Consider the following 23,307-nt stretch of genomic DNA (forward strand, 5'->3'; position numbering starts at 1 on the left):
AAAAACAAAAACTTAACAGATGAACAAATGCTTAATCATACAAAAAAAAATTACATTTAGAAAGGGACAACTTTAAAAAAGCATATAAATGCATAAGTCAGAATAGATATATTAAGCCAGATACAGTTAGAAAACATTTAGAAAATCTAGTTAATACCTTAGAATCATTTAGAAAAATTATCCAAGAGAATTATAGCAAATTTACTAATATACATCAAAAAGAAACACGTGACTTATTTTGGCAAGTAAGAGACTTATTGGTATAAATAATAGCCAAGTATAACATTAAACAAGATATATTTCATTCACTAAGTGAACCAATAACACTTAATTTCAACGAAATTTTGTTAACGACCACATTAGAAGCAGTTTCAGAAGAAACAACAGATTCCGATACAGACATAGATTCTGATCAAGAAGTCGAAATGACACAAAACATAGTAGAATTTCTAAACACAGCCGCAAGGCTAGTGACTGATTTCGACGGTACGCCAGAAAATTTACGTTCATTTCTAGATGCTCTAGCACTTCTAGATACAATAAAAGGTGAACACGAAACCACAGCTATATCACTTATTAAAAAAAAATTCAAAGGAAACGCGAGAAACCTTATTACAGCGGAAACCACTATTGCAGCAGTTATTGCCACACTTCGAAGGACAGTCAAAGGTGAATCTGTTGAAGTAATGTCCGATCCACAAATTCCTTCATTTTCGCCCCAAAAAAAATCACTTATTTCTTTGGCTGTCACAGTGGTGTTCCCCCTTAAAGCGTAGCTTTTTATGCCACTTTTTCTTTACTATGCTTAAATATATTTTATAAATCAAGACTTTAATTAATAATAATATAGTAAATTGTTGCATGATTTGCCTGGTTTTATTATAAAAGCGTAATAGCTAACATTATTAATTTTATAAATTTTCTAATTTCCATTTGAATCCAGTACTGGATCAACTTCGTAAATAACTTTTTCAGCATTTCTTGAATCACTCATGCTTTCCAATGATATTTTAAAGACACAAATGTTTTTCAGACACAAATTATAATAACAAATCGTTAAAAAATTTAGTAGATTTATCGAATCATAATAAAAAAACCGGCATTTCAGGAGATTGAAACTAACTTCCGTTGATCTCAAATTTCAATATAGTTGGTATTTCTGGTTTAATTATTATTCATCTAAAAATTTTAAGTCCGCAGCTAGCCTCCTGTGCACCTCTCAGAATGAAATTTAGGATCCGCCCCTGATGGAGTTAGCGACTTTCTAGCGACTTTTGATATTAGCCCTAGCGACTCAGATTTATTGGCGTTGGCCACACTAAAGTCAGCTAACATTTACTGTAACGAGATCGAGACTCTTACAAAATCGTTAGAAAATGCTTATATTACGGATGGATTATCTACTGAATTAGCCAGCAGATATTCTACTCAAATAGCCGTAGAAGCAATGACCAAAAATTGCAGCCTTGAAAAAATGAAATTGATTATGGAAGCAGGTGAATTCAATAACATGAATGAGGCAATAAGTAAATTTATAGGAAGTTGTACCGAAACTACTGGTCAACAAAACACCATATTACATTTTGGCCAAAGACCACTTAATAATTCTAACAATCGATTTCCAAGAAACGCCAGATTTCAGAGAAGAAACAATTTCTCGAATAATCGAAATAGAGCAAAATATAATGGCAACTACAGCAATAACAGTTTTGGCAATAGTAACCAAAACTACGGAAATAGCAATAGAGGTCGCTTCAGACCAAATAGAAAAAATCCAAACCGGAACGTAACAAACAATGTCAGATGTACTCAGTCCGAAGAAATTAATCCGGAAAACTAGAAATTTCCTCTAAGATATACTCACTCAACCTTAGTTATAGTATTTTCGTACAATTCAAAATATCAGACTCAAATACAGTTATAACATTATTAGTAGACACAGGAACTGATATATCCTTATTAAAATATAATAAATCCACTTTTCAAAAATCAATCAATCAATGGACAAATAACAAACTTAAGCGGTATAGGACAAGGCAATCGATATTCTTCGATTTAAAATTCAGAAACTACCTAATATCTCATGAATTTCACGTTATACGTGACAATTTTCCAATACATTGCGATGGCATAATAGGCATGGATTTTATGAAAAAATTCAATTGCATATTGAACTTTACACAAAACCATGATATCCTAATATTAAGACCGGATAATTTGTCACATAACATAGAAATACCGATATCAACAACGTATAACGATGACATAACCATACCACCACGGTCAGAAGTAATACGCAAAATTAATCTACCATATTCTCTAGAAAACACACTAGTCCCAAACCAAGAACCACAACCGGGTATCTTTATAACAAATACCCTGGTAAAAACAAACAATGCCTATATCCGTATAATGAATACCACTCACAACACAATCTCTTTAAAATAGAACGAAATGCTTACAGAAAATGTCTCTGATTACGACATAATAACTGATAGCACAAATAACAGACATAGAAAATCGGAAATTCTTAAAAAATTGACAAAAAATTTTCCAAAACTACATGAAAAACAGTTAACAAAACTTTGCTCCGAATACAGCGACTGTAAAGTGAGGCAGGATCGTCAATGTATAAGTGTTATTATTTTATGGAAGAGCTTTAGGGCAAACCTGCCGACTAAAGATTCCTTTGTAAATAAAAGATTTTTTTTTTCAGTTAGGGCAAATAACTGCCTTCCAACTATCAGGTTGAGACTGAGCTGCCTGCTGATAGAATGGCTTTATTTTTATACTTTCTTTTTGCCTTGTCATCAATAAAATATGCATAATTACAATCAAACATTGTCACAAGTAAAAATCAATAACAAAATTGTAAACACTTACCACTTACACTTTTTTTTTGTAAGTATTTTATTTGCAATCTATCTTAAAATAATGATATTCAGCAAATTAGGTCTTATTATCTAATAGCAGCGGTAGTATTTGCACAAATGCAAAACTACTTATAAAATTACGATATTTGTTCTAATATTTGATCTTAAATGTATTAAATTTCAATTGTACTAATGAGTTGCTTATCTTCATATAGGAACTTATGTATTTTGTTTTTTATTTAGTGTTGATTAAATAATTTAATTCAGAAAAATTAGAGAAATGGCAAGTCTAAGATATGATTACGCTTCAGTCGTATTGTTTCATTACTTGAGTCTAATAAGCATATAGCATTCGTATTTACATGGTTTGACAGCCGTGCAAGATATCTGTTAGAAAAGTTTGGAATTTCACTCTTTACAAATGGGATATCTAAGTCCTTATGTATTGCTTCATTTGTGACGAACCAAGGGGCGTTAACAAGTGCACGCAAAGTTTTTGATTGGTAGCGTTGCAGGATTTCTATATATTTGCTAGCAGCTCCCCAAAGTTGTATACCGTAGGTCCACTATGAGATAAGGGCCATGATATGGACTTTGCTGTTTTCTTCTAGTTTCTAGTTTTACAAATACCCAGTCACCTACTTTTAATTCTGATGTGTTACTGTTCTTGTCATATAGTTCTTTTCTTTTTTGTTTTGTTAGTTTTATCAGCTCTTGTGCCCTAAGAAGTGACTCTTTTGGTCTAAGTTTCATCTCATTTGCGTAATTGTTTAAGTTATATACTGGTTGATTGTCCTCGATTATGTCAGTTGGTAAGCGTGGAAGTTTTCCGTATATTAACTCGTACGGTGAAAATTCCGTCTCTACGTTCTGTGTGGTATTAAAAGCAAATGCAAAATAAGGTAGCCATTGGTCCCATTCGTGATTTTCTACGAAGTGTAACAGAAATTCATTTAGGACTCTGTGACTCCTTTCAACTGTTATTGTCTGATGGTGATAGGGTGCTGAAAAGGTCTGCTTTATATTTAGTATTTCGCATATATTTTTCATTAATTCATTTGCAAACTCTGTACCTCTATCAAATTTTAATGTTTTAAAAAGTCCGTATTTTAGTATTACTTGTTCTACTAGTGTCTTTGCGATAGAAGTTGCTTCTTTAGTTTTCATTGGGAATAAGATTACGTATTTTGTCAGTTCGCATTGTACCGTTAAAATATATCGGAAACCATTTGACATAATCAATGGTCCTACTGTATTTATGCTTAAATTTTCAAAGCTTGTACTAGGTGTGTCCGTCATTGTCATTTTTTCTTTTATGTACTTTGTCTGTTTGTTTCGAGTACATTCCTTACAAATGTTTATATATCGTTTTATCATTTTTCTCATGTTCTTCCATATGTATTTTTGTTTTAATTTTAAGATAGTTTTTCTTATACCCAGATGTCCTCCTAGTGCTGAATTGTGATACTCAAAGATTAAATTTTTTATAATTTCTTCGTCATTAATTTGTTTTGGGACTTTATATAAAATTATTTTTAAGGGTCTTAAATCTTGTTCTAATCTTTCACTTTGTAACTTGTTGAATGCATTCTTAAAATTTTCAATATTCATTTCTCTTAATAAATTATCTTTTGCTAGCGCTAGCTTTTCTATATTTCTTTTAGTCGCTGTTGATGATAGTTTCGCCATGATTGAAACGTATTTCAGAGGCTCCTCACTATATCGGACTATTATATCCCCTTTTTTATTTATCTGTATTTCGGATCCTTTCATTTTTTCTTCGTATACGAATTTTAATCTTTTTATATTTCTTATATCAGCTGTGGACGTACATTCCCAAATGTGAAGTTGGCCTGACTTCGAATGAGAGTTGTAGTTCTCCTTGTCTACCCTGGTGTTATTTTTGGCAAACATTCCCCTTGTTATTACAAACTTTTTATTATTGTCATCACAATTCGTTGGTATCATTTTTTTTAGTATGTCTGAGTCTATCTTTATTCGTGATAATGCATCGGCATTTGTTCATTTTGCCTTGCTTGTAGACTATTTCGAAATCATAGTCTGACAAATCAAGTCTAATCCTAATCTAAGTCTAATCTACACCTTTTTTTATTTTCATTAAGGTGCACGAATATTCAATTTTATGTTTATTTAACTGAATGCAAAAAGTCACATTTGTTCTTATGCCGGTTTTGTGCTTAAATATTTGTCAATGATAAAAATTGTAAATTAAATGTTAATATATTTAAATGCATTAGCGAAAAATCTCTATTCAACAATATTTATCATAGCATGTGTGAACAATTTGGTGCGCGTCGTTAATAATATTGAGAATTATTTCACTTTAATTAGCCGCCTAATCACATAAAAATAGTTAATTGTTACCTAATAACAATTTCATACTTTTAATTACATTATTTTATGCATTAATCAGCAAATAATCAGTCATAAACAAAATTGGGATATTCACAATCCAAAATATATATATATGTATATGTAGTTATACATATAAAGTACAATGTATGCTGTATGATAGTTAGTTTTTCAATCATTAGTTTATTGCAAGAAGTGGCATTTTTTATTTTAAATTACTTTAGCTTTTTGTTACTGTTGTTTTGAACTTCGCATGTAGCGCACTGCGCATTTATACAGCCTTGTAGAAGTTAACACCGGCTACGTGTTTATCCACGAAGCCTTGCAAATTCCAGAAGAAGCTATCATTTGTTTTTCCAACTAAATTGAAATCAACAACAAGCACAGCTATCCGAAGATTACGATAGTTAACACCGGCTACGTGTTCATCCACAAAAGCTTGCAAATTCCAGAAGAAGCTATCATTTGTTTTTCCAACAAAATTTAAAGTAATATGAAACTGCACCTGCTTTTGAGCTGCTACAATAACAAGATGTGCTACGTCAATACCAAGGGCAGCTACCCACACACTATTCCCACAAGAAATGCTGACGATAAGTCTGCTACCTTACAAAACATTTAAACAAACAAAACAACAAGTTGAATTGCATCAAATAACTGTGGCAATAGCGGATGCGCTGGCAGAGGCAATGACGGCAGCGCAGCAACAGAGCAGGGTAGAATAAACATTATAATTGTCTTCATAATAACTAATTTAAAATTGTAAAATCACTTTCCCGGCAGACTGGCAACGTGAAGGATCACAACTCGGCAACTCCTAATAATAGGTGGAATAAAAATTAATTGAAACTTTATAAAAGTTTTTTATTTAACCAATATCGGTAAACTAAGTGTTCATAAAAACACAATATCGGTAAACTGGCGCCCAACGTGGGGCCACGCGTAAAAAAATCCTTATAAAAGGATTAGAAGTTTTTTTTAAAAAAAAACGTAGTCGTGGCCGAATTTCGATACCTGCACGCGTAAAAAATCCTTATAAAAGGATTAGAAGTTTAAAAAAAAAAAACGTAGTCGTGGCCGAATTTCGATACCTAGAAGGTCCGGGTAGAAAAAACGTTGCAGTCATAAGCCGGGAAGTCAAAATTTCAAATTTAATATAATATAAAAAAAGGGGTCGTCTACCAAAGGCGATAACAAGTTCTCATAGAGAATTAATAACAATTAATTAAGGCTTTGCACGTCACGCAGCGACGTTGCCAGCGTTGGACCACAAAGCAGTGAAGCAGTTTAGAAAAGCGTTGGACTAGAAAGCAGTGAAGCAGTTTAGAAAAGCGTTGGACCAGAAAGCAGTGAAGCAGTTTAAAAAAAACTAATAAGATGATAATTTTAAAAATGTAAGTAGAGTGTTTAGTGAAAAGCGGTGTTATTTTTTTTTTTTTTGAGCTATAAATCAGTGCTTGTAATTTAAAAAAAAGTGTTAACCAGACAAAGCAAGTTGTGCTCATTTACTTTATAAAAAGGGGGGGCCACTACCGTCTGTTGAAATCCTTGCTAGGGACATAATCGGAGTTTTTTTTGCTTTTTCTCTTAAACAATTTTTTTTGTTTTTTTTTTGTTTGTATAAGTGAGTGATTGACTATGGATGCAGCCACTCTACAGACTTTAATGGCAGCGGCCATAAGGACTGCTACCGAACAAACTAGAAGGGAATTTCAGGAGACCATTAACAGACTTACTAACAGACTTGCGACCCTGGAAACCACCCCTACTACAGTAATAGAATATGCACCAGTGACAATTACGGGAAACGTTTTGTGTGATGAATCACTTGATGTCATAAAATCACTTCCTGAATTTAACGGGACACAATCCCGATATGTGTCATGGAGGAATGCTGCTCAGGCTGCGTACAAATTATATGAAGCCTACGATGGTAGTTCGCGTCATTATCAGGCAGTGGCTATAATCAGAAATAAAGTTACTGGGGCAGCCGATACTGTCCTGGCATCCTTTAACACGGTTTTGAACTTTAGGGCGATTATCGCCAGATTAGATTTCACCTACTCTGACAAGAGACCTGTTCACATGATCGAACAGGAAATGTCAACCTTGCGTCAAGGTGGCAAAAATATTTTACAGTTTTACGACGAAGTAGAACGAAAACTGACCCTGCTTGTTAACAAGACCGTAATGACTTATAACGGAAACGCTGAACTGATCAGCACTTTGAATCAGAAATATCGCCAGGATGCATTGCGTGTGTTCATTTCGGGGCTTAACAGACCTCTATGTGACATTCTATTTTCCTCGAGGCCTGCGGACATGCCCACAGCACTCGCTCTCGCACAGGAACTGGAAGCCAATCAAGCCAGGTCTTCGTTTGCCCAGTCCTTCTTCAATAGGAATGAACGGTTGTCAGGGGCTTTCCAGCGAACAGCCCAGCATAATACCCAAAATTATCCTCAATATCGCAAAATCGAGACAGGGCGTCAGGATGTGGTACCGATGGAAGTTGATCCAACTTTGTCACACCATAGACAGAACAACCCACCACCTCGTCAACCAATTCAATCCAGAAATGCCACGGGTAGTCTTCCTCAAAGGAATCTTTTCAACTCACACCGGAACCAGGGGCCACTAAATGATAGAGAGGCGGCTCAGAAAAGGAGGATCGAAAGCGATAGAAGGACGTTCCCTAAACAACAGCGCATAAATCATCTGGGAGCGCCGGAATATGTGGACGAGGAACAGGGATATGATGAGGATTTTCATGATAGCCAAAACGTAAATGACAGTGATAAATTACAGTTCGACGACCAATACTTAGACCAACCAACGGACGAAATCAATTTTTTAGGACCGGGTCCCTCCTGCCTTACGTCAGCAGATCGTTTGGAGGAAGGGAACTAAAGTTTTTAATAGATACTGGGGCCGCGAAGAATTATGTTAGGAATTTTGACTTTCTTAAGGGCATTAAAAGAACGGAGAAGCCCTTCCTTGTCAGCTCCATACATGGAGCCGATAAAATTGAACAGAAGTGCACCATACATTTCTTTGAAAAAAATGCGCAGTTTTACATTCTGCCATCCCTGCAGACCTTTGATGGCATTATAGGGTTTGATTTTCTCAAGGACATAGGCGCAGATTTGGACATGAAAAACGGGGTTATCCACTACAATGGAGTAAAAGAGGCCCTCAAGCATTTCCCTTGTCGCGACGTGAATACTATACTGTCCGTTCGTAATCGTGAAGATCGAATCTCAACATTAATAAAGGAATGTTCAGGGGCATTCGCTGACCCAAATGAATCACTTCCCTATAATACAAGGATAGTAGGGACTATAAGAACAACTAATGACGACCCAGTCTATTCCAAGGCGTACCCATACCCGATGGCCTCAGCGGATTTTGTCAACAAGGAAATCTCTGATCTCCTGTGTGATGGTATAATAAGACCTTCACGGTCACCCTATAATAATCCACTATGGGTCGTTGGAAAGAAGGGTATTACTGAATCGGGGGAAAGAAAGATGCGTCTAGTTGTTGACTTTAGAAAATTGAATGAAAAAACGGTTAGTGACAGGTATCCAATTCCCGACACTTCAGTCATTTTGGCTAATTTGGGAAGGTCATCCTTGTTTACCACTCTTGACCTTAAATCTGGTTTTCACCAGATAAAACTAGCCGAATGGGATAGAGAAAAGACAGCTTTCTCTATTAATAACGGAAAGTATGAGTTTTGCAGACTTCCGTTTGGCCCTAAAAACGCACCCAGCATCTTTCAGCGGGCAATTGACGACGTTCTGCGCGAAGAGATTGGCAAATGTTGCCACGTTTACGTCGATGACGTCATTATCTTCTCTAAAAACGAGGATCAGCATGTTATGGATATAAAACGTATCCTTGGAAGGCTCTATGAGGCAAACATGCGAGTTTCACTTGAAAAATCCAAGTTCATGAAGAGTGAGGTAGAGTTTCTCGGATTCGTCGTTTCCAGTGAGGGAATAAGAACTTGTGCGGACAAGGTGCAAGATATTGTCAAGTATGAAACCCCTAAAACACTCCGAGCCTTGAGGTCATTCCTCGGACTCTCTGGTTACTATCGACGGTTTGTTAAAGATTATGCGTTAATCGCTAAGCCACTAACCAGGTATCTTCGCGGAGAAAATGGAAATGTTAGTGCCAATCGCTCTAAGAACATTTTTATTCAGTTAGACGAGGATGCTTTGAGAGCTTTTGAGAAAATTAAGAAAGTTCTCGCCTCGGAAGATGTTCTCTTACTGTACCCTGATTTCGAGAAACAATTTGACTTGACAACAGATGATTCCTCGCATGCGTTGGGTGCAGTTTTGTCACAAGGGGGTCGACCTATAACAATGATCTCCCGAACTCTTTCTGCCACTGAAGAGAATTACGCTACGAATGAGCGTGAACTATTGGCAATAGTGTGGTCTCTTCAAAAATTGAGAAATTATCTTTATGGTGTTAAACAGCTTAACATCTACACAGATCATCAGCCTCTTACGTTTGCCATATCGGACAGAAATCCAAACGCTAAACTAAAGCGTTGGCGAGCATTTGTGGAGGAGTTTTCCCCAAAAATTTTTTATAAGCCAGGGAAGGATAATGTCGTAGCAGATGCGCTATCACGTCAGCATATTAATGGACTGGAGGATTCAGGCTCTTCTACGGGTGCCACGGTGCATAGTGAAGAGTCACTCACTCAAACTATTCGTACGATACAAAATCCTATAAATTGCTTTAAAAGCCAAATAATTATTTAAGAGGGTAATTCACCCTCCAGGACTTCAAAAATTATTTTTAGGACGCAGATGCGACACCACATAGTTTATAACGACAGAAACGAATTGTTGAAGATAATGGGGGACTGTATTAGTCCTAGTGCTGTGAACGGGCTACTGTGTGATTACCCGGTGCTGGCACAGATTCAGGACGAGATTTTGACAAGGTTTCCATCTGTAAAATTCCGTCACACAATGAGACAGGTAATAGATGTAACTAACGAGGACGATCAGAGAGAGATTCTGGAAACGGAACATAATAGAGCCCATCGTTCTTTAAAAGAGAACCTGCAACAGATCTTGAAAGAGTATTACTTCCCAAAGATACAGTCGAGATTAAAAGAACTAATACTTAACTGTAAAATCTGCCGAGAAGCTAAATACCAGCGCCACCCCCCAAATCCAACCGTAGGTAAAACACCTATACCGCAATATCCTGGGGAGATTCTCCACCTTGATATTTATTCGACAGATAAAAAACATTTCCTGACGTGCGTTGACAAGTTCTCGAAGTTTGCGATAGTTTCGCCAATTGCTTCTAGGTCAATAGCTGATATAAAAGAACCAATTATACAAGTTCTAAACTTTTTCAAAGATACTAAGACCATAGTTTGCGACAATGAAAAATCTTTTAATTCGCAAACGATAAAGTCGTTGTTGAGGGACCATTTTTCGGTAACATTGTTTACAACACCTCCGCACCTTAGTACCACTAATGGGCAAGTCGAGAGGTTTCATAGCACACTAACAGAGATTGCAAGGTGCACTAAACTGACTCAGGGACTGAACGATACTGTGGATTTGATGTTACTCGCTGCATCGAAGTATAACAGGTCGGTTCACTCAGTTATAGGACACAGGCCTATTGATGTGATCCACTCTATTCCGCAACAATTGCGGGAGAATATTATCAATAGAATCACAAGGGCGCAGGCACTTGAGTTGGAACGATTGAATAGATGTAGGAACTTAAAGACATATCAACCTGGGGACAAGGTGTTTGTAAAGACAAACAAGAGAATTGGGAATAAGTTGACAAAATTGTACTTGGAAAATACTGTTGAGCGGGACTTGGGAACTACGGTCATGATAAATGGGAGAAGAGTTCATAAGGCAAACTTAAGGTAACGCAGTTTTTTCTTCTTCGTTTTTTTTCCCCCAGATGCTTGCTTTTGGTGGTTGCTGCTTGGAGCCAGGCAAAACTGTTTAATTATACCAACTCACATTTTGTGTTGATTTCTACGGGGAAAGTTGCTGTTCATGACCAATACGAAATTTTGATACATAGGACTAACTTGACAAACTATGAAGCCATAGCATCGGACACGGAGGGACTGGTTGCACAATATCCAATATCTCCTGCGAAGAAGTTACTTCAGGCGGATGCCGATCAGATTCTAGCTTTGCTGGAAACTCTTAAGACCCATCATCGGCACTCGCGTGGAATTAACATTCTGGGGACTGCACTGAAATACATCGCCGGAACGCCCGACTTTGACGATTTTAATGAGGTAGCGACTAAAGAACGTGAACTTATAGAGGCTAACGAACAACAGATTATAGTTAACACTCAGTTGCAAACGAGAATAAATAATCTGACACGAGTGATGAATGATTTGTTGAAAACAACGAAAGAAACAGTGGTGGATACAGGTCATTTGTTTGGGTTGGCTACAGCAAGAAACAGGGTGGTACTGGCAGACCTAACAAACATTGTTCAGTCGGTAACATTGGGAAGGCACAACATAATTAACCCTATTATTTTAGATAATGAAGACATAAAAACACTGCTATTCACCGAACGCTTTACTAATGTTACTATAAGCGATATGTTGGTAGCTTCCAAGCTTAAAATATTACAAGATAGCGATAATATTTTCTTTATAATTAAATATCCCAAGATTTGTAAAATTTGTAAACAAGTAAGGCTTTTGCCCGTAGTTCATGATAGAAAGATAGTTCAGTTAGAAACACAAATAGCAGCACACTGCGACTCCGAATACCAACCTCTAACAGGCTGCAAAAATACAACAAACCTTACATTCTGCCAGCCACTTGCTTCGGCCTCATGCGTAGAACAACTGTTAAACCATAATTCAGCACACTGTAAAACAACGTCAGCAGACCACATCGCCGCTGTCGAGGAAATTGATGATGGGTTGATAGTGGTGAATGATCAGTTGGTGGAAGTCACTGAGGGAACAGGTTCTGGAGTTACCGTAAGGGGCACTTTTTTGATAACGTTTGAAGGAAATGTCACCATAAATGACACAAATTTTGTTAATTGGAAAAAAGTCGTATCATCGCGCCCCGAAGCCCCTCCCGCTACAACGATAATGTTCACGGATCATACAAGGACATTATCTTTGCCATATCTTGAAGAAATTCATGCTAGAAACCTAAAACACATTACATCATTGCAACAAGAAATTACAACAAAGCACTTGATATCAATCACTTCATTGGGTGTGGTAGCAACTGTCATCCTGATTATATTGATGATTTACCTTTGGTCCAAAAGACAGCGGAAACTGGCTATTATTGAGGTGATAAGAAACACAGATACTTCCACCCCGTCCGACATGTAATTGGCACCCGAGGACGGCCGCTCTTAAAAGGGGGAGTAGTTAACACCGGCTACGTGTTTATCCACGAAGCCTTGCAAATTCCAGAAGAAGCTATCATTTGTTTTTCCAACTAAATTGAAATCAACAACAAGCACAGCTATCCGAAGATTACGATAGTTAACACCGGCTACGTGTTCATCCACAAAAGCTTGCAAATTCCAGAAGAAGCTATCATTTGTTTTTCCAACTAAATTTGAAGTAATATGAAACTGCACCTGCTTTTGAGCTGCTACAATAACAAGATGTGCTACGTCAATATCAAGGGCAGCTACCCACACACTATTCCCACAAGAAATGCTGACGATAAGTCTGCTACCTTACAAAACATTTAAACAAACAAAACAACAAGTTGAATTGCATCAAATAACTGTGGCAATAGCGGATGCGCTGGCAGAGGCAATGACGGCAGCGCAGCAACAGAGCAGGGTAGAATAAACATTATAATTGTCTTCATAATAACTAATTTAAAATTGTAAAATCACTTTCCCGGCAGACTGGCAACGTGAAGGATCACAACTCGGCAACTCCTAATAATAGGAGGAATAAAAATTAATTGAAACTTTATAAAAGTTTTTTATTTAACCAATATCGGTAAACTAAGTGTTCATAAAAACACAATATCGGTAAACTTAGACTTGACGGACTTCACGTCGTTGAGGGTGAGAGTAGTCACTAGCTCGGAGTTAGTGAATTCACGAATAATGGTCGATGGTTTGTCACCCTTCTGTTCTTGCACCAATTTGTTGCCATCCAGAGTGAAGACGCTCTTCACTTTGCGACCATCAAGTGTCTCTTCATCGAATTCCTCGTCCAGCTTGAAGTTGACCGTGGTTGTCTTGAAGGTTGAGGTAGTGGTGAAAGAGTAATTATCACCATCCTTCTTCAGTTCAACGGTGGGGCTGATACTGTTACCCATTTTGCGTAGAACCATACCGACACCCAATTCCTTCATGTATTCGTCGAAGTTTTCACTCTTTTCTAATTTGTATTTTTTTCTTTCCCAGACAGCCATTTTTACTAATGATTTATTTAGCGTTTAGGATCGTCCGCAGGATCGCCATGTAAAGTGAAGCAGGATCGTCAATGTATAAGTGTTATTATTTTATGGAAGAGCTTTAGGGCAAACCTGCCGACTAAAGATTCCTTTGTAAATAAAAGATTTTTTTTTTCAGTTAGGGCAAATAACTGCCTTCCAACTATCAGGTTGAGACTGAGCTGCCTGCTGATAGAATGGCTTTATTTTTATACTTTCTTTTTGCCTTGTCATCAATAAAATATGCATAATTACAATCAAACATTGTTACAAGTAAAAATCAATAACAAAATTGTAAACACTTAAAAATACTATACAAATGAAATTCTGCTTAGGTTGACTTAAATTTTGTTCAGGTTAACTTACTTCACAGTGAGCTATGGCTTTGCTTTGGAGTGGGGTATCATATGACAAAAAAATGTATTTGATGTGTGCCATGTGTTTACTTGTGTTTCGGGTTTCAAAAAAAGGAAAAGAACTTTTGTCATTGAAATTGAAATGAAAAGAATTATGTCATTGAAATTGAAGAGTGGAGTGGATTGGAGTGGTTTACATAATTTGAGTTTGACTATTAAAAATATATTTAAAGAATTCGAAAGAAGTTTGAAAGTGAAGTGGAGGTACTCTACACCCCTATGGTTAAGATTGAAAATTACTGTGCTAAAAAAATTTGTTTAAATTTTGCAAGTTCAGTAGTTTTCAATAAAAATAATTTTATGACTTTAAAAGTTTCTTAGTACATCTAAATCTATTTTTAATTCTATGTTTTATAGTAAATTTTTCTTAAATTTATTTAATATGATAATATTCTAGGTGATTTTGTATTTCTTAAGGGTATTATTATGATATTCCTTAAGCTTATTGTTAATTTGTAATACAGAATTGACTCCTTTACGCTCCACTATGAGATAAGGGCCATGATATGGACTTTGCTGTTTTCTTCTAGTTTCTAGTTTTACAAATACCCAGTCACCTACTTTTAATTCTGATGTGTTACTGTTCTTGTCATATAGTTCTTTTCTTTTTTGTTTTGTTAGTTTTATCAGCTCTTGTGCCCTAAGAAGTGACTCTTTTGGTCTAAGTTTCATCTCATTTGCGTAATTGTTTAAGTTATATACTGGTTGATTGTCCTCGATTATGTCAGTTGGTAAGCGTGGAAGTTTTCCGTATATTAACTCGTACGGTGAAAATTCCGTCTCTATGTTCTGTGTGGTATTAAAAGCAAATGCAAAATAAGGTAGCCATTGGTCCCATTCGTGATTTTCTACGAAGTGTAACAGAAATTCATTTAGGACTCTGTGACTCCTTTCAACTGTTATTGTCTGATGGTGATAGGGTGCTGAAAAGGTCTGCTTTATATTTAGTATTTCGCATATATTTTTCATTAATTCATTTGCAAACTCTGTACCTCTATCAAATTTTAATGTTTTAAAAAGTCCGTATTTTAGTATTACTTGTTCTACTAGTGTCTTTGCGATAGAAGTTGCTTCTTTAGTTTTCATTGGGAATAAGATTACGTATTTTGTCAGTTCGCATTGTACCGTTAAAATATATCGGAAACCATTTGATATAATCAATGGTCCTACTGTATCTATGCTTAAATTTTCAAAGCTTGTACTAGGTGTGTCCGTTATTGTCATTTTTTCTTTTATGTACTTTGTCTGTTTGTTTCGAGTAAATTCCTTACAACTGCTTATATATCGTTTTATCATTTTTCTCATGTTCTTCCATATGTATTTTTGTTTTAATTTTAAGATAGTTTTTCTTATACCCAGATGTCCTCCTAGTGCTGAATTGTGATACTCAAAGATTAAATTTTTTATAATTTCTTCGTCATTAATTTGTTTTGGGGCTTTATATAAAATTATTTTTAAGGGTCTTAAATTTTGTTCTAATCTTTCACTTTGTAACTTGTTGAATGCATTCTTAAAATTTTCAATATTCATTTCTCTTAATAAATTATCTTTTGCTAGCGCTAGCTTTTCTATATTTCTTTTAGTCGCTATTGATGATAGTTTCGCCATGATTGAAACGTATTTCAGAGGCTCCTCACTATATCGGACTATTATATCCCCTTTTTTATTTATCTGTATTTCGGATCCTTTCATTTTTTCTTCGTATACGAATTTTAATCTTTTTATATTTCTTATATCAGCTGTGGACGTACATTCCCAAATGTGAAGTTGGCCTGACTTCGAATGAGAGTTGTAGTTCTCCTTGTCTACCCTGGTGTTATTTTTGGCAAACATTCCCCTTGTTATTACAAACTTTTTATTATTGTCATCACAATTCGTTGGTATCATTTTTTTTAGTATGTCTGAGTCTATCTTTATTCGTGATAATGCATCGGCATTTGTTCATTTTGCCTTGCTTGTAGACTATTTCGAAATCATAGTCTGACAAATCAAGTCTAATCCTAATCTAAGTCTAATCTACACCTTTTTTTATTTTCATTAAGGTGCACGAATATTCAATTTTATGTTTATTTAACTGAATGCAAAAAGTCACATTTGTTCTTATGCCGGTTTTGTGCTTAAATATTTGTCAATGATAAAAATTGTAAATTAAATGTTAATATATTTAAATGCATTAGCGAAAAATCTCTATTCAACAATATTTATCATAGCATGTGTGAACAATTTGGTGCGCGTCGTTAATAATATTGAGAATTATTTCACTTTAATTAGCCGCCTAATCACATAAAAATAGTTAATTGTTACCTAATAACAACTTCATACTTTTAATTACATTATTTTATGCATTAATCAGCAAATAATCAGTCATAAACAAAATTGGGATATTCACAATCCAAAATATATATATATGTATATGTAGTTATACATATAAAGTACAATGTATGCTGTATGATAGTTATTTTTTCAATCATTAGTTTATTGCAAGAAGTGGCATTTTTTATTTTAAATTACTTTAGCTTTTTGTTACTGTTGTTTTGAACTTCGCATGTAGCGCACTGCGCATTTATACAGCCTTGTAGAAGTTAACACCGGCTACGTGTTTATCCACGAAGCCTTGCAAATTCCAGAAGAAGCTATCATTTGTTTTTCCAACTAAATTGAAATCAACAACAAGCACAGCTATCCGAAGATTACGATAGTTAACACCGGCTACGTGTTCATCCACAAAAGCTTGCAAATTCCAGAAGAAGCTATCATTTGTTTTTCCAACTAAATTTGAAGTAATATGAAACTGCACCTGCTTTTGAGCTGCTACAATAACAAGATGTGCTACGTCAATATCAAGGGCAGCTACCCACACACTATTCCCACAAGAAATGCTGACGATAAGTCTGCTACCTTACAAAACATTTAAACAAACAAAACAAGTTGAATTGCATCAAATAACTGTGGCAATAGCGGATGCGCTGGCAGAGGCAATGACGGCAGCGCAGCAACAGAGCAGGGTAGAATAAACATTATAATTGTCTTCATAATAACTAATTTAAAATTGTAAAATCACTTTCCCGGCAGACTGGCAACGTGAAGGATCACAACTCGGCAACTCCTAATAATAGGAGGAATAAAAATTAATTGAAACTTTATAAAAGTTTTTTATTTAACCAATATCGGTAAACTAAGTGTTCATAAAAACACAATATCGGTAAACTGGCGCCCAACGTGGGGCCACGCGTAAAAAAATCCTTATAAAAGGATTAGAAGTTTTTTTTAAAAAAAAACGTAGTCGTGGCCGAATTTCGATACCTGCACGCGTAAAAAATCCTTATAAAAGGATTAGAAGTTTAAAAAAAAAAAAAAACGTAGTCGTGGCCGAATTTCGATACCTACAAGTTCCGGGTAGAAAAAACGTTGCAGTCATAAGCCGGGAAGTCAAAATTTCAAATTTAATATAATATAAAAAAAGGGGTCGTCTACCAAAGGCGATAACAAGTTCTCATAGAGAATTAATAACAATTAATTAAGGCTTTGCACGTCACGCAGCGACGTTGCCAGCGTTGGACCACAAAGCAGTGAAGCAGTTTAGAAAAGCAATGGACTAGAAAGCAGTGAAGCAGTTTAGAAAAGCGTTGGACCAGAAAGCAGTGAAGCAGTTTAAAAAAAACTAATAAGATGATAATTTTAAAAATGTAAGTAGAGTGTTTAGTGAAAAGCGGTGTTATTTTTTTTTTTTTTTTGAGCTATAAATCAGTGCTTGTAATTTAAAAAAAGTGTTAACCAGACAAAGCAAGTTGTGCTCATTTACTTTATAAAAAAGGGGGGGCCACTACCGTCTGTTGAAATCCTTGCTAGGGACATAATCGGAGTTTTTTTTGCTTTTTCTCTTAAACAATTTTTTTTGTTTTTTTTTTGTTTGTATTAGTGAGTGATTGACTATGGATGCAGCCACTCTACAGACTTTAATGGCAGCGGCCATAAGGACTGCTACCGAACAAACTAGAAGGGAATTTCAGGAGACCATTAACAGACTTACTAACAGACTTGCGACCCTGGAAACCACCCCTACTACAGTAATAGAATATGCACCAGTGACAATTACGGGAAACGTTTTGTGTGATGAATCACTTGATGTTATAAAATCACTTCCTGAATTTAACGGGACACAATCCCGATATGTGTCATGGAGGAATGCTGCTCAGGCTGCGTACAAATTATATGAAGCCTACGATGGTAGTTCGCGTCATTATCAGGCAGTGGCTATAATCAGAAATAAAGTTACTGGGGCAGCCGATACTGTCCTGGCATCCTTTAACACGGTTTTGAACTTTAGGGCGATTATCGCCAGATTAGATTTCACCTACTCTGACAAGAGACCTGTTCACATGATCGAACAGGAAATGTCAACCTTGCGTCAAGATGGCAAAAATATTTTACAGTTTTACGACGAAGTAGAACGAAAACTGACCCTGCTTATTAACAAGACCGTAATGACTTATAACGGAAACGCTGAACTGATCAGCACTTAGAATCAGAAATATCGCCAGGATGCATTGCGTGTGTTCATTTCGGGGCTTAACAGACCTCTATGTGACATTCTATTTTCCTCGAGGCCTGCGGACATGCCCACAGCACTCGCTCTCGCACAGGAACTGGAAGCCAATCAAGCCAGGTCTTCGTTTGCCCAGTCCTTCTTCAATAGGAATGAACGGTTGTCAGGGGCTTTCCAGCGAACAGCCCAGCATAATACCCAAAATTATCCTCAATATCGCAAAATCGAGACAGGGCGTCAGGATGTGGTACCGATGGAAGTTGATCCAACTTTGTCACACCATAGACAGAACAACCCACCACCTCGTCAACCAATTCAATCCAGAAATGCCACGGGTAGTCTTCCTCAAAGGAATCTTTTCAACTCACACCGGAACCAGGGGCCACTAAATGATAGAGAGGCGGCTCAGAAAAGGAGGATCGAAAGCGATAGAAGGACTTTCCCTAAACAACAGCGCATAAATCATCTGGGAGCGCCGGAATATGTGGACGAGGAACAGGGATATGATGAGGATTTTCATGATAGCCAAAACGTAAATGACAGTGATAAATTACAGTTCGACGACCAATACTTAGACCAACCAACGGACGAAATCAATTTTTTAGGACCGGGTCCCTCCTGCCTTACGTCAGCAGATCGTTTGGAGGAAGGGAACTAAAGTTTTTAATAGATACTGGGGCCGCGAAGAATTATGTTAGGAATTTTGACTTTCTTAAGGGCATTAAAAGAACGGAGAAGCCCTTCCTTGTCAGCTCCATACATGGAGCCGATAAAATTGAACAGAAGTGCACCATACATTTCTTTGAAAAAAATGCGCAGTTTTACATTCTGCCATCCCTGCAGACCTTTGATGGCATTATAGGGTTTGATTTTCTCAAGGACATAGGCGCAGATTTGGACATGAAAAACGGGGTTATCCACTACAATGGAGTAAAAGAGACCCTCAAGCATTTCCCTTGTCGCGACGTGAATACTATACTGTCCGTTCGTAATCGTGAAGATCGAATCTCAACATTAATAAAGGAATGTTCAGGGGCATTCGCTGACCCAAATGAATCACTTCCCTATAATACAAATATAGTAGGGACTATAAGAACAACTAATGACGACCCAGTCTATTCCAAGGCGTACCCATACCCGATGGCCTCAGCGGATTTTGTCAACAAGGAAATCTCTGATCTCCTGTGTGATGGTATAATAAGACCTTCACGGTCACCCTATAATAATCCACTATGGGTCGTTGGAAAGAAGGGTATTACTGAATCGGGGGAAAGAAAGATGCGTCTAGTTGTTGACTTTAGAAAATTGAATGAAAAAACGGTTAGTGACAGGTATCCAATTCCCGACACTTCAGTCATTTTGGCTAATTTGGGAAGGTCATCCTTGTTTACCACTCTTGACCTTAAATCTGGTTTTCACCAGATAAAACTAGCCGAATGGGATAGAGAAAAGACAGCTTTCTCTATTAATAACGGAAAGTATGAGTTTTGCAGACTTCCGTTTGGCCCTAAAAACGCACCCAGCATCTTTCAGCGGGCAATTGACGACGTTCTGCGCGAAGAGATTGGCAAATGTTGCCACGTTTACGTCGATGACGTCATTATCTTCTCTAAAAACGAGGATCAGCATGTTATGGATATAAAACGTATCCTTGGAAGGCTCTATGAGGCAAACATGCGAGTTTCACTTGAAAAATCCAAGTTCATGAAGAGTGAGGTAGAGTTTCTCGGATTCGTCGTTTCCAGTGAGGGAATAAGAACTTGTGCGGACAAGGTGCAAGATATTGTCAAGTATGAAACCCCTAAAACACTCCGAGCCTTGAGGTCATTCCTCGGACTCTCTGGTTACTATCGACGGTTTGTTAAAGATTATGCGTTAATCGCTAAGCCACTAACCAGGTATCTTCGCGGAGAAAATGGAAATGTTAGTGCCAATCGCTCTAAGAACATTTTTATTCAGTTAGACGAGGATGCTTTGAGAGCTTTTGAGAAAATTAAGAAAGTTCTCGCCTCGGAAGATGTTCTCTTACTGTACCCTGATTTCGAGAAACAATTTGACTTGACAACAGATGATTCCTCGCATGCGTTGGGTGCAGTTTTGTCACAAGGGGGTCGACCTATAACAATGATCTCCCGAACTCTTTCTGCCACTGAAGAGAATTACGCTACGAATGAGCGTGAACTATTGGCAATAGTGTGGTCTCTTCAAAAATTGAGAAATTATCTTTATGGTGTTAAACAGCTTAACATCTACACAGATCATCAGCCTCTTACGTTTGCCATATCGGACAGAAATCCAAACGCTAAACTAAAGCGTTGGCGAGCATTTGTGGAGGAGTTTTCCCCAAAAATTTTTTATAAGCCAGGGAAGGATAATGTCGTAGCAGATGCGCTATCACGTCAGCATATTAATGGACTGGAGGATTCAGGCTCTTCTACGGGTGCCACGGTGCATAGTGAAGAGTCACTCACTCAAACTATTCGTACGATACAAAATCCTATAAATTGCTTTAAAAGCCAAATAATTATTTAAGAGGGTAATTCACCCTCCAGGACTTCAAAAATTATTTTTAGGACGCAGATGCGACACCACATAGTTTATAACGACAGAAACGAATTGTTGAAGATAATGGGGGACTGTATTAGTCCTAGTGCTGTGAACGGGCTACTGTGTGATTACCCGGTGCTGGCACAGATTCAGGACGAGATTTTGACAAGGTTTCCATCTGTAAAATTCCGTCACACAATGAGACAGGTAATAGATGTAACTAACGAGGACGATCAGAGAGAGATTCTGGAAACGGAACATAATAGAGCCCATCGTTCTTTAAAAGAGAACCTGCAACAGATCTTGAAAGAGTATTACTTCCCAAAGATACAGTCGAGATTAAAAGAACTAATACTTAACTGTAAAATCTGCCGAGAAGCTAAATACCAGCGCCACCCCCCAAATCCAACCGTAGGTAAAACACCTATACCGCAATATCCTGGGGAGATTCTCCACCTTGATATTTATTCGACAGATAAAAAACATTTCCTGACGTGCGTTGACAAGTTCTCGAAGTTTGCGATAGTTTCGCCAATTGCTTCTAGGTCAATAGCTGATATAAAAGAACCAATTATACAAATTCTAAACTTTTTCAAAGATACTAAGACCATAGTTTGCGACAATGAAAAATCTTTTAATTCGCAAACGATAAAGTCGTTGTTGAGGGACCATTTTTCGGTAACATTGTTTACAACACCTCCGCACCATAGTACCACTAATGGGCAAGTCGAGAGGTTTCATAGCACACTAACAGAGATTGCAAGGTGCACTAAACTGACTCAGGGACTGAACGATACTGTGGATTTGATGTTACTCGCTGCATCGAAGTATAACAGGTCGGTTCACTCAGTTATAGGACACAGGCCTATTGATGTGATCCACTCTATTCCGCAACAATTGCGGGAGAATATTATCAATAGAATCACAAGGGCGCAGGCACTTGAGTTGGAACGATTGAATAGATGTAGGAACTTAAAGACATATCAACCTGGGGACAAGGTGTTTGTAAAGACAAACAAGAGAATTGGGAATAAGTTGACAAAATTGTACTTGGAAAATACTGTTGAGCGGGACTTGGGAACTACGATCATGATAAATGGGAGAAGAGTTCATAAGGCAAACTTAAGGTAACGCAGTTTTTTCTTCTTCGTTTTTTTTCCCCCAGATGCTTGCTTTTGGTGGTTGTTGCTTGGAGCCAGGCAAAACTGTTTAATTATACCAACTCACATTTTGTGTTGATTTCTACGGGGAAAGTTGCTGTTCATGACCAATACGAAATTTTGATACATAGGACTAACTTGACAAACTATGAAGCCATAGCATCGGACACGGAGGGACTGGTTGCACAATATCCAATATCTCCTGCGAAGAAGTTACTTCAGGCGGATGCCGATCAGATTCTAGCTTTGCTGGAAACTCTTAAGACCCATCATCGGCACTCGCGTGGAATTAACATTCTGGGGACTGCACTGAAATACATCGCCGGAACGCCCGACTTTGACGATTTTAATGAGGTAGCGACTAAAGAACGTGAACTTATAGAGGCTAACGAACAACAGATTATAGTTAACACTCAGTTGCAAACGAGAATAAATAATCTGACACGAGTGATGAATGATTTGTTGAAAACAACGAAAGAAACAGTGGTGGATACAGGTCATTTGTTTGGGTTGGCTACAGCAAGAAACAGGGTGGTACTGGCAGACCTAACAAACATTGTTCAGTCGGTAACATTGGGAAGGCACAACATAATTAACCCTATTATTTTAGATAATGAAGACATAAAAACACTGCTATTCACCGAACGCTTTACTAATGTTACTATAAGCGATATTTTGGTAGCTTCCAAGCTTAAAATATTACAAGATAGCGATAATATTTTCTTTATAATTAAATATCCCAAGATTTGTAAAATTTGTAAACAAGTAAGGCTTTTGCCCGTAGTTCATGATAGAAAGATAGTTCAGTTAGAAACACAAATAGCAGCACACTGCGACTCCGAATACCAACCTCTAACAGGCTGCAAAAATACAACAAACCTTACATTCTGCCAGCCACTTGCTTCGGCCTCATGCGTAGAACAACTGTTA

General features: G+C 37.0%; 1 protein-coding gene across 1 annotated transcript; it reads right to left on the reverse strand.

Moving 5' to 3' along the window:
• Window positions 1–13,279: 13,279 nt before the first annotated feature.
• LOC129250682 (probable fatty acid-binding protein) lies at window positions 13,280–13,687 on the reverse strand. The gene has a single exon (XM_054890289.1). It carries the CDS (start codon window positions 13,685–13,687, stop codon window positions 13,280–13,282), a length of 408 nt encoding a protein of 135 aa, XP_054746264.1.
• Between the last annotated feature and the right edge of the window lie 9,620 nt (window positions 13,688–23,307).

Source organism: Anastrepha obliqua, chromosome 6, assembly GCF_027943255.1.
Source record: "Anastrepha obliqua isolate idAnaObli1 chromosome 6, idAnaObli1_1.0, whole genome shotgun sequence".
NCBI classification, from domain to species: domain Eukaryota; kingdom Metazoa; phylum Arthropoda; class Insecta; order Diptera; family Tephritidae; genus Anastrepha; species Anastrepha obliqua.

Coding starts and splice junctions, on each gene's coding strand:
- LOC129250682 (XM_054890289.1), bottom strand. CDS start 13,687: ATGGCTGTCTGGGAAAGAAAAAAATACAAATTAGAAAAGAGTGAAAAC.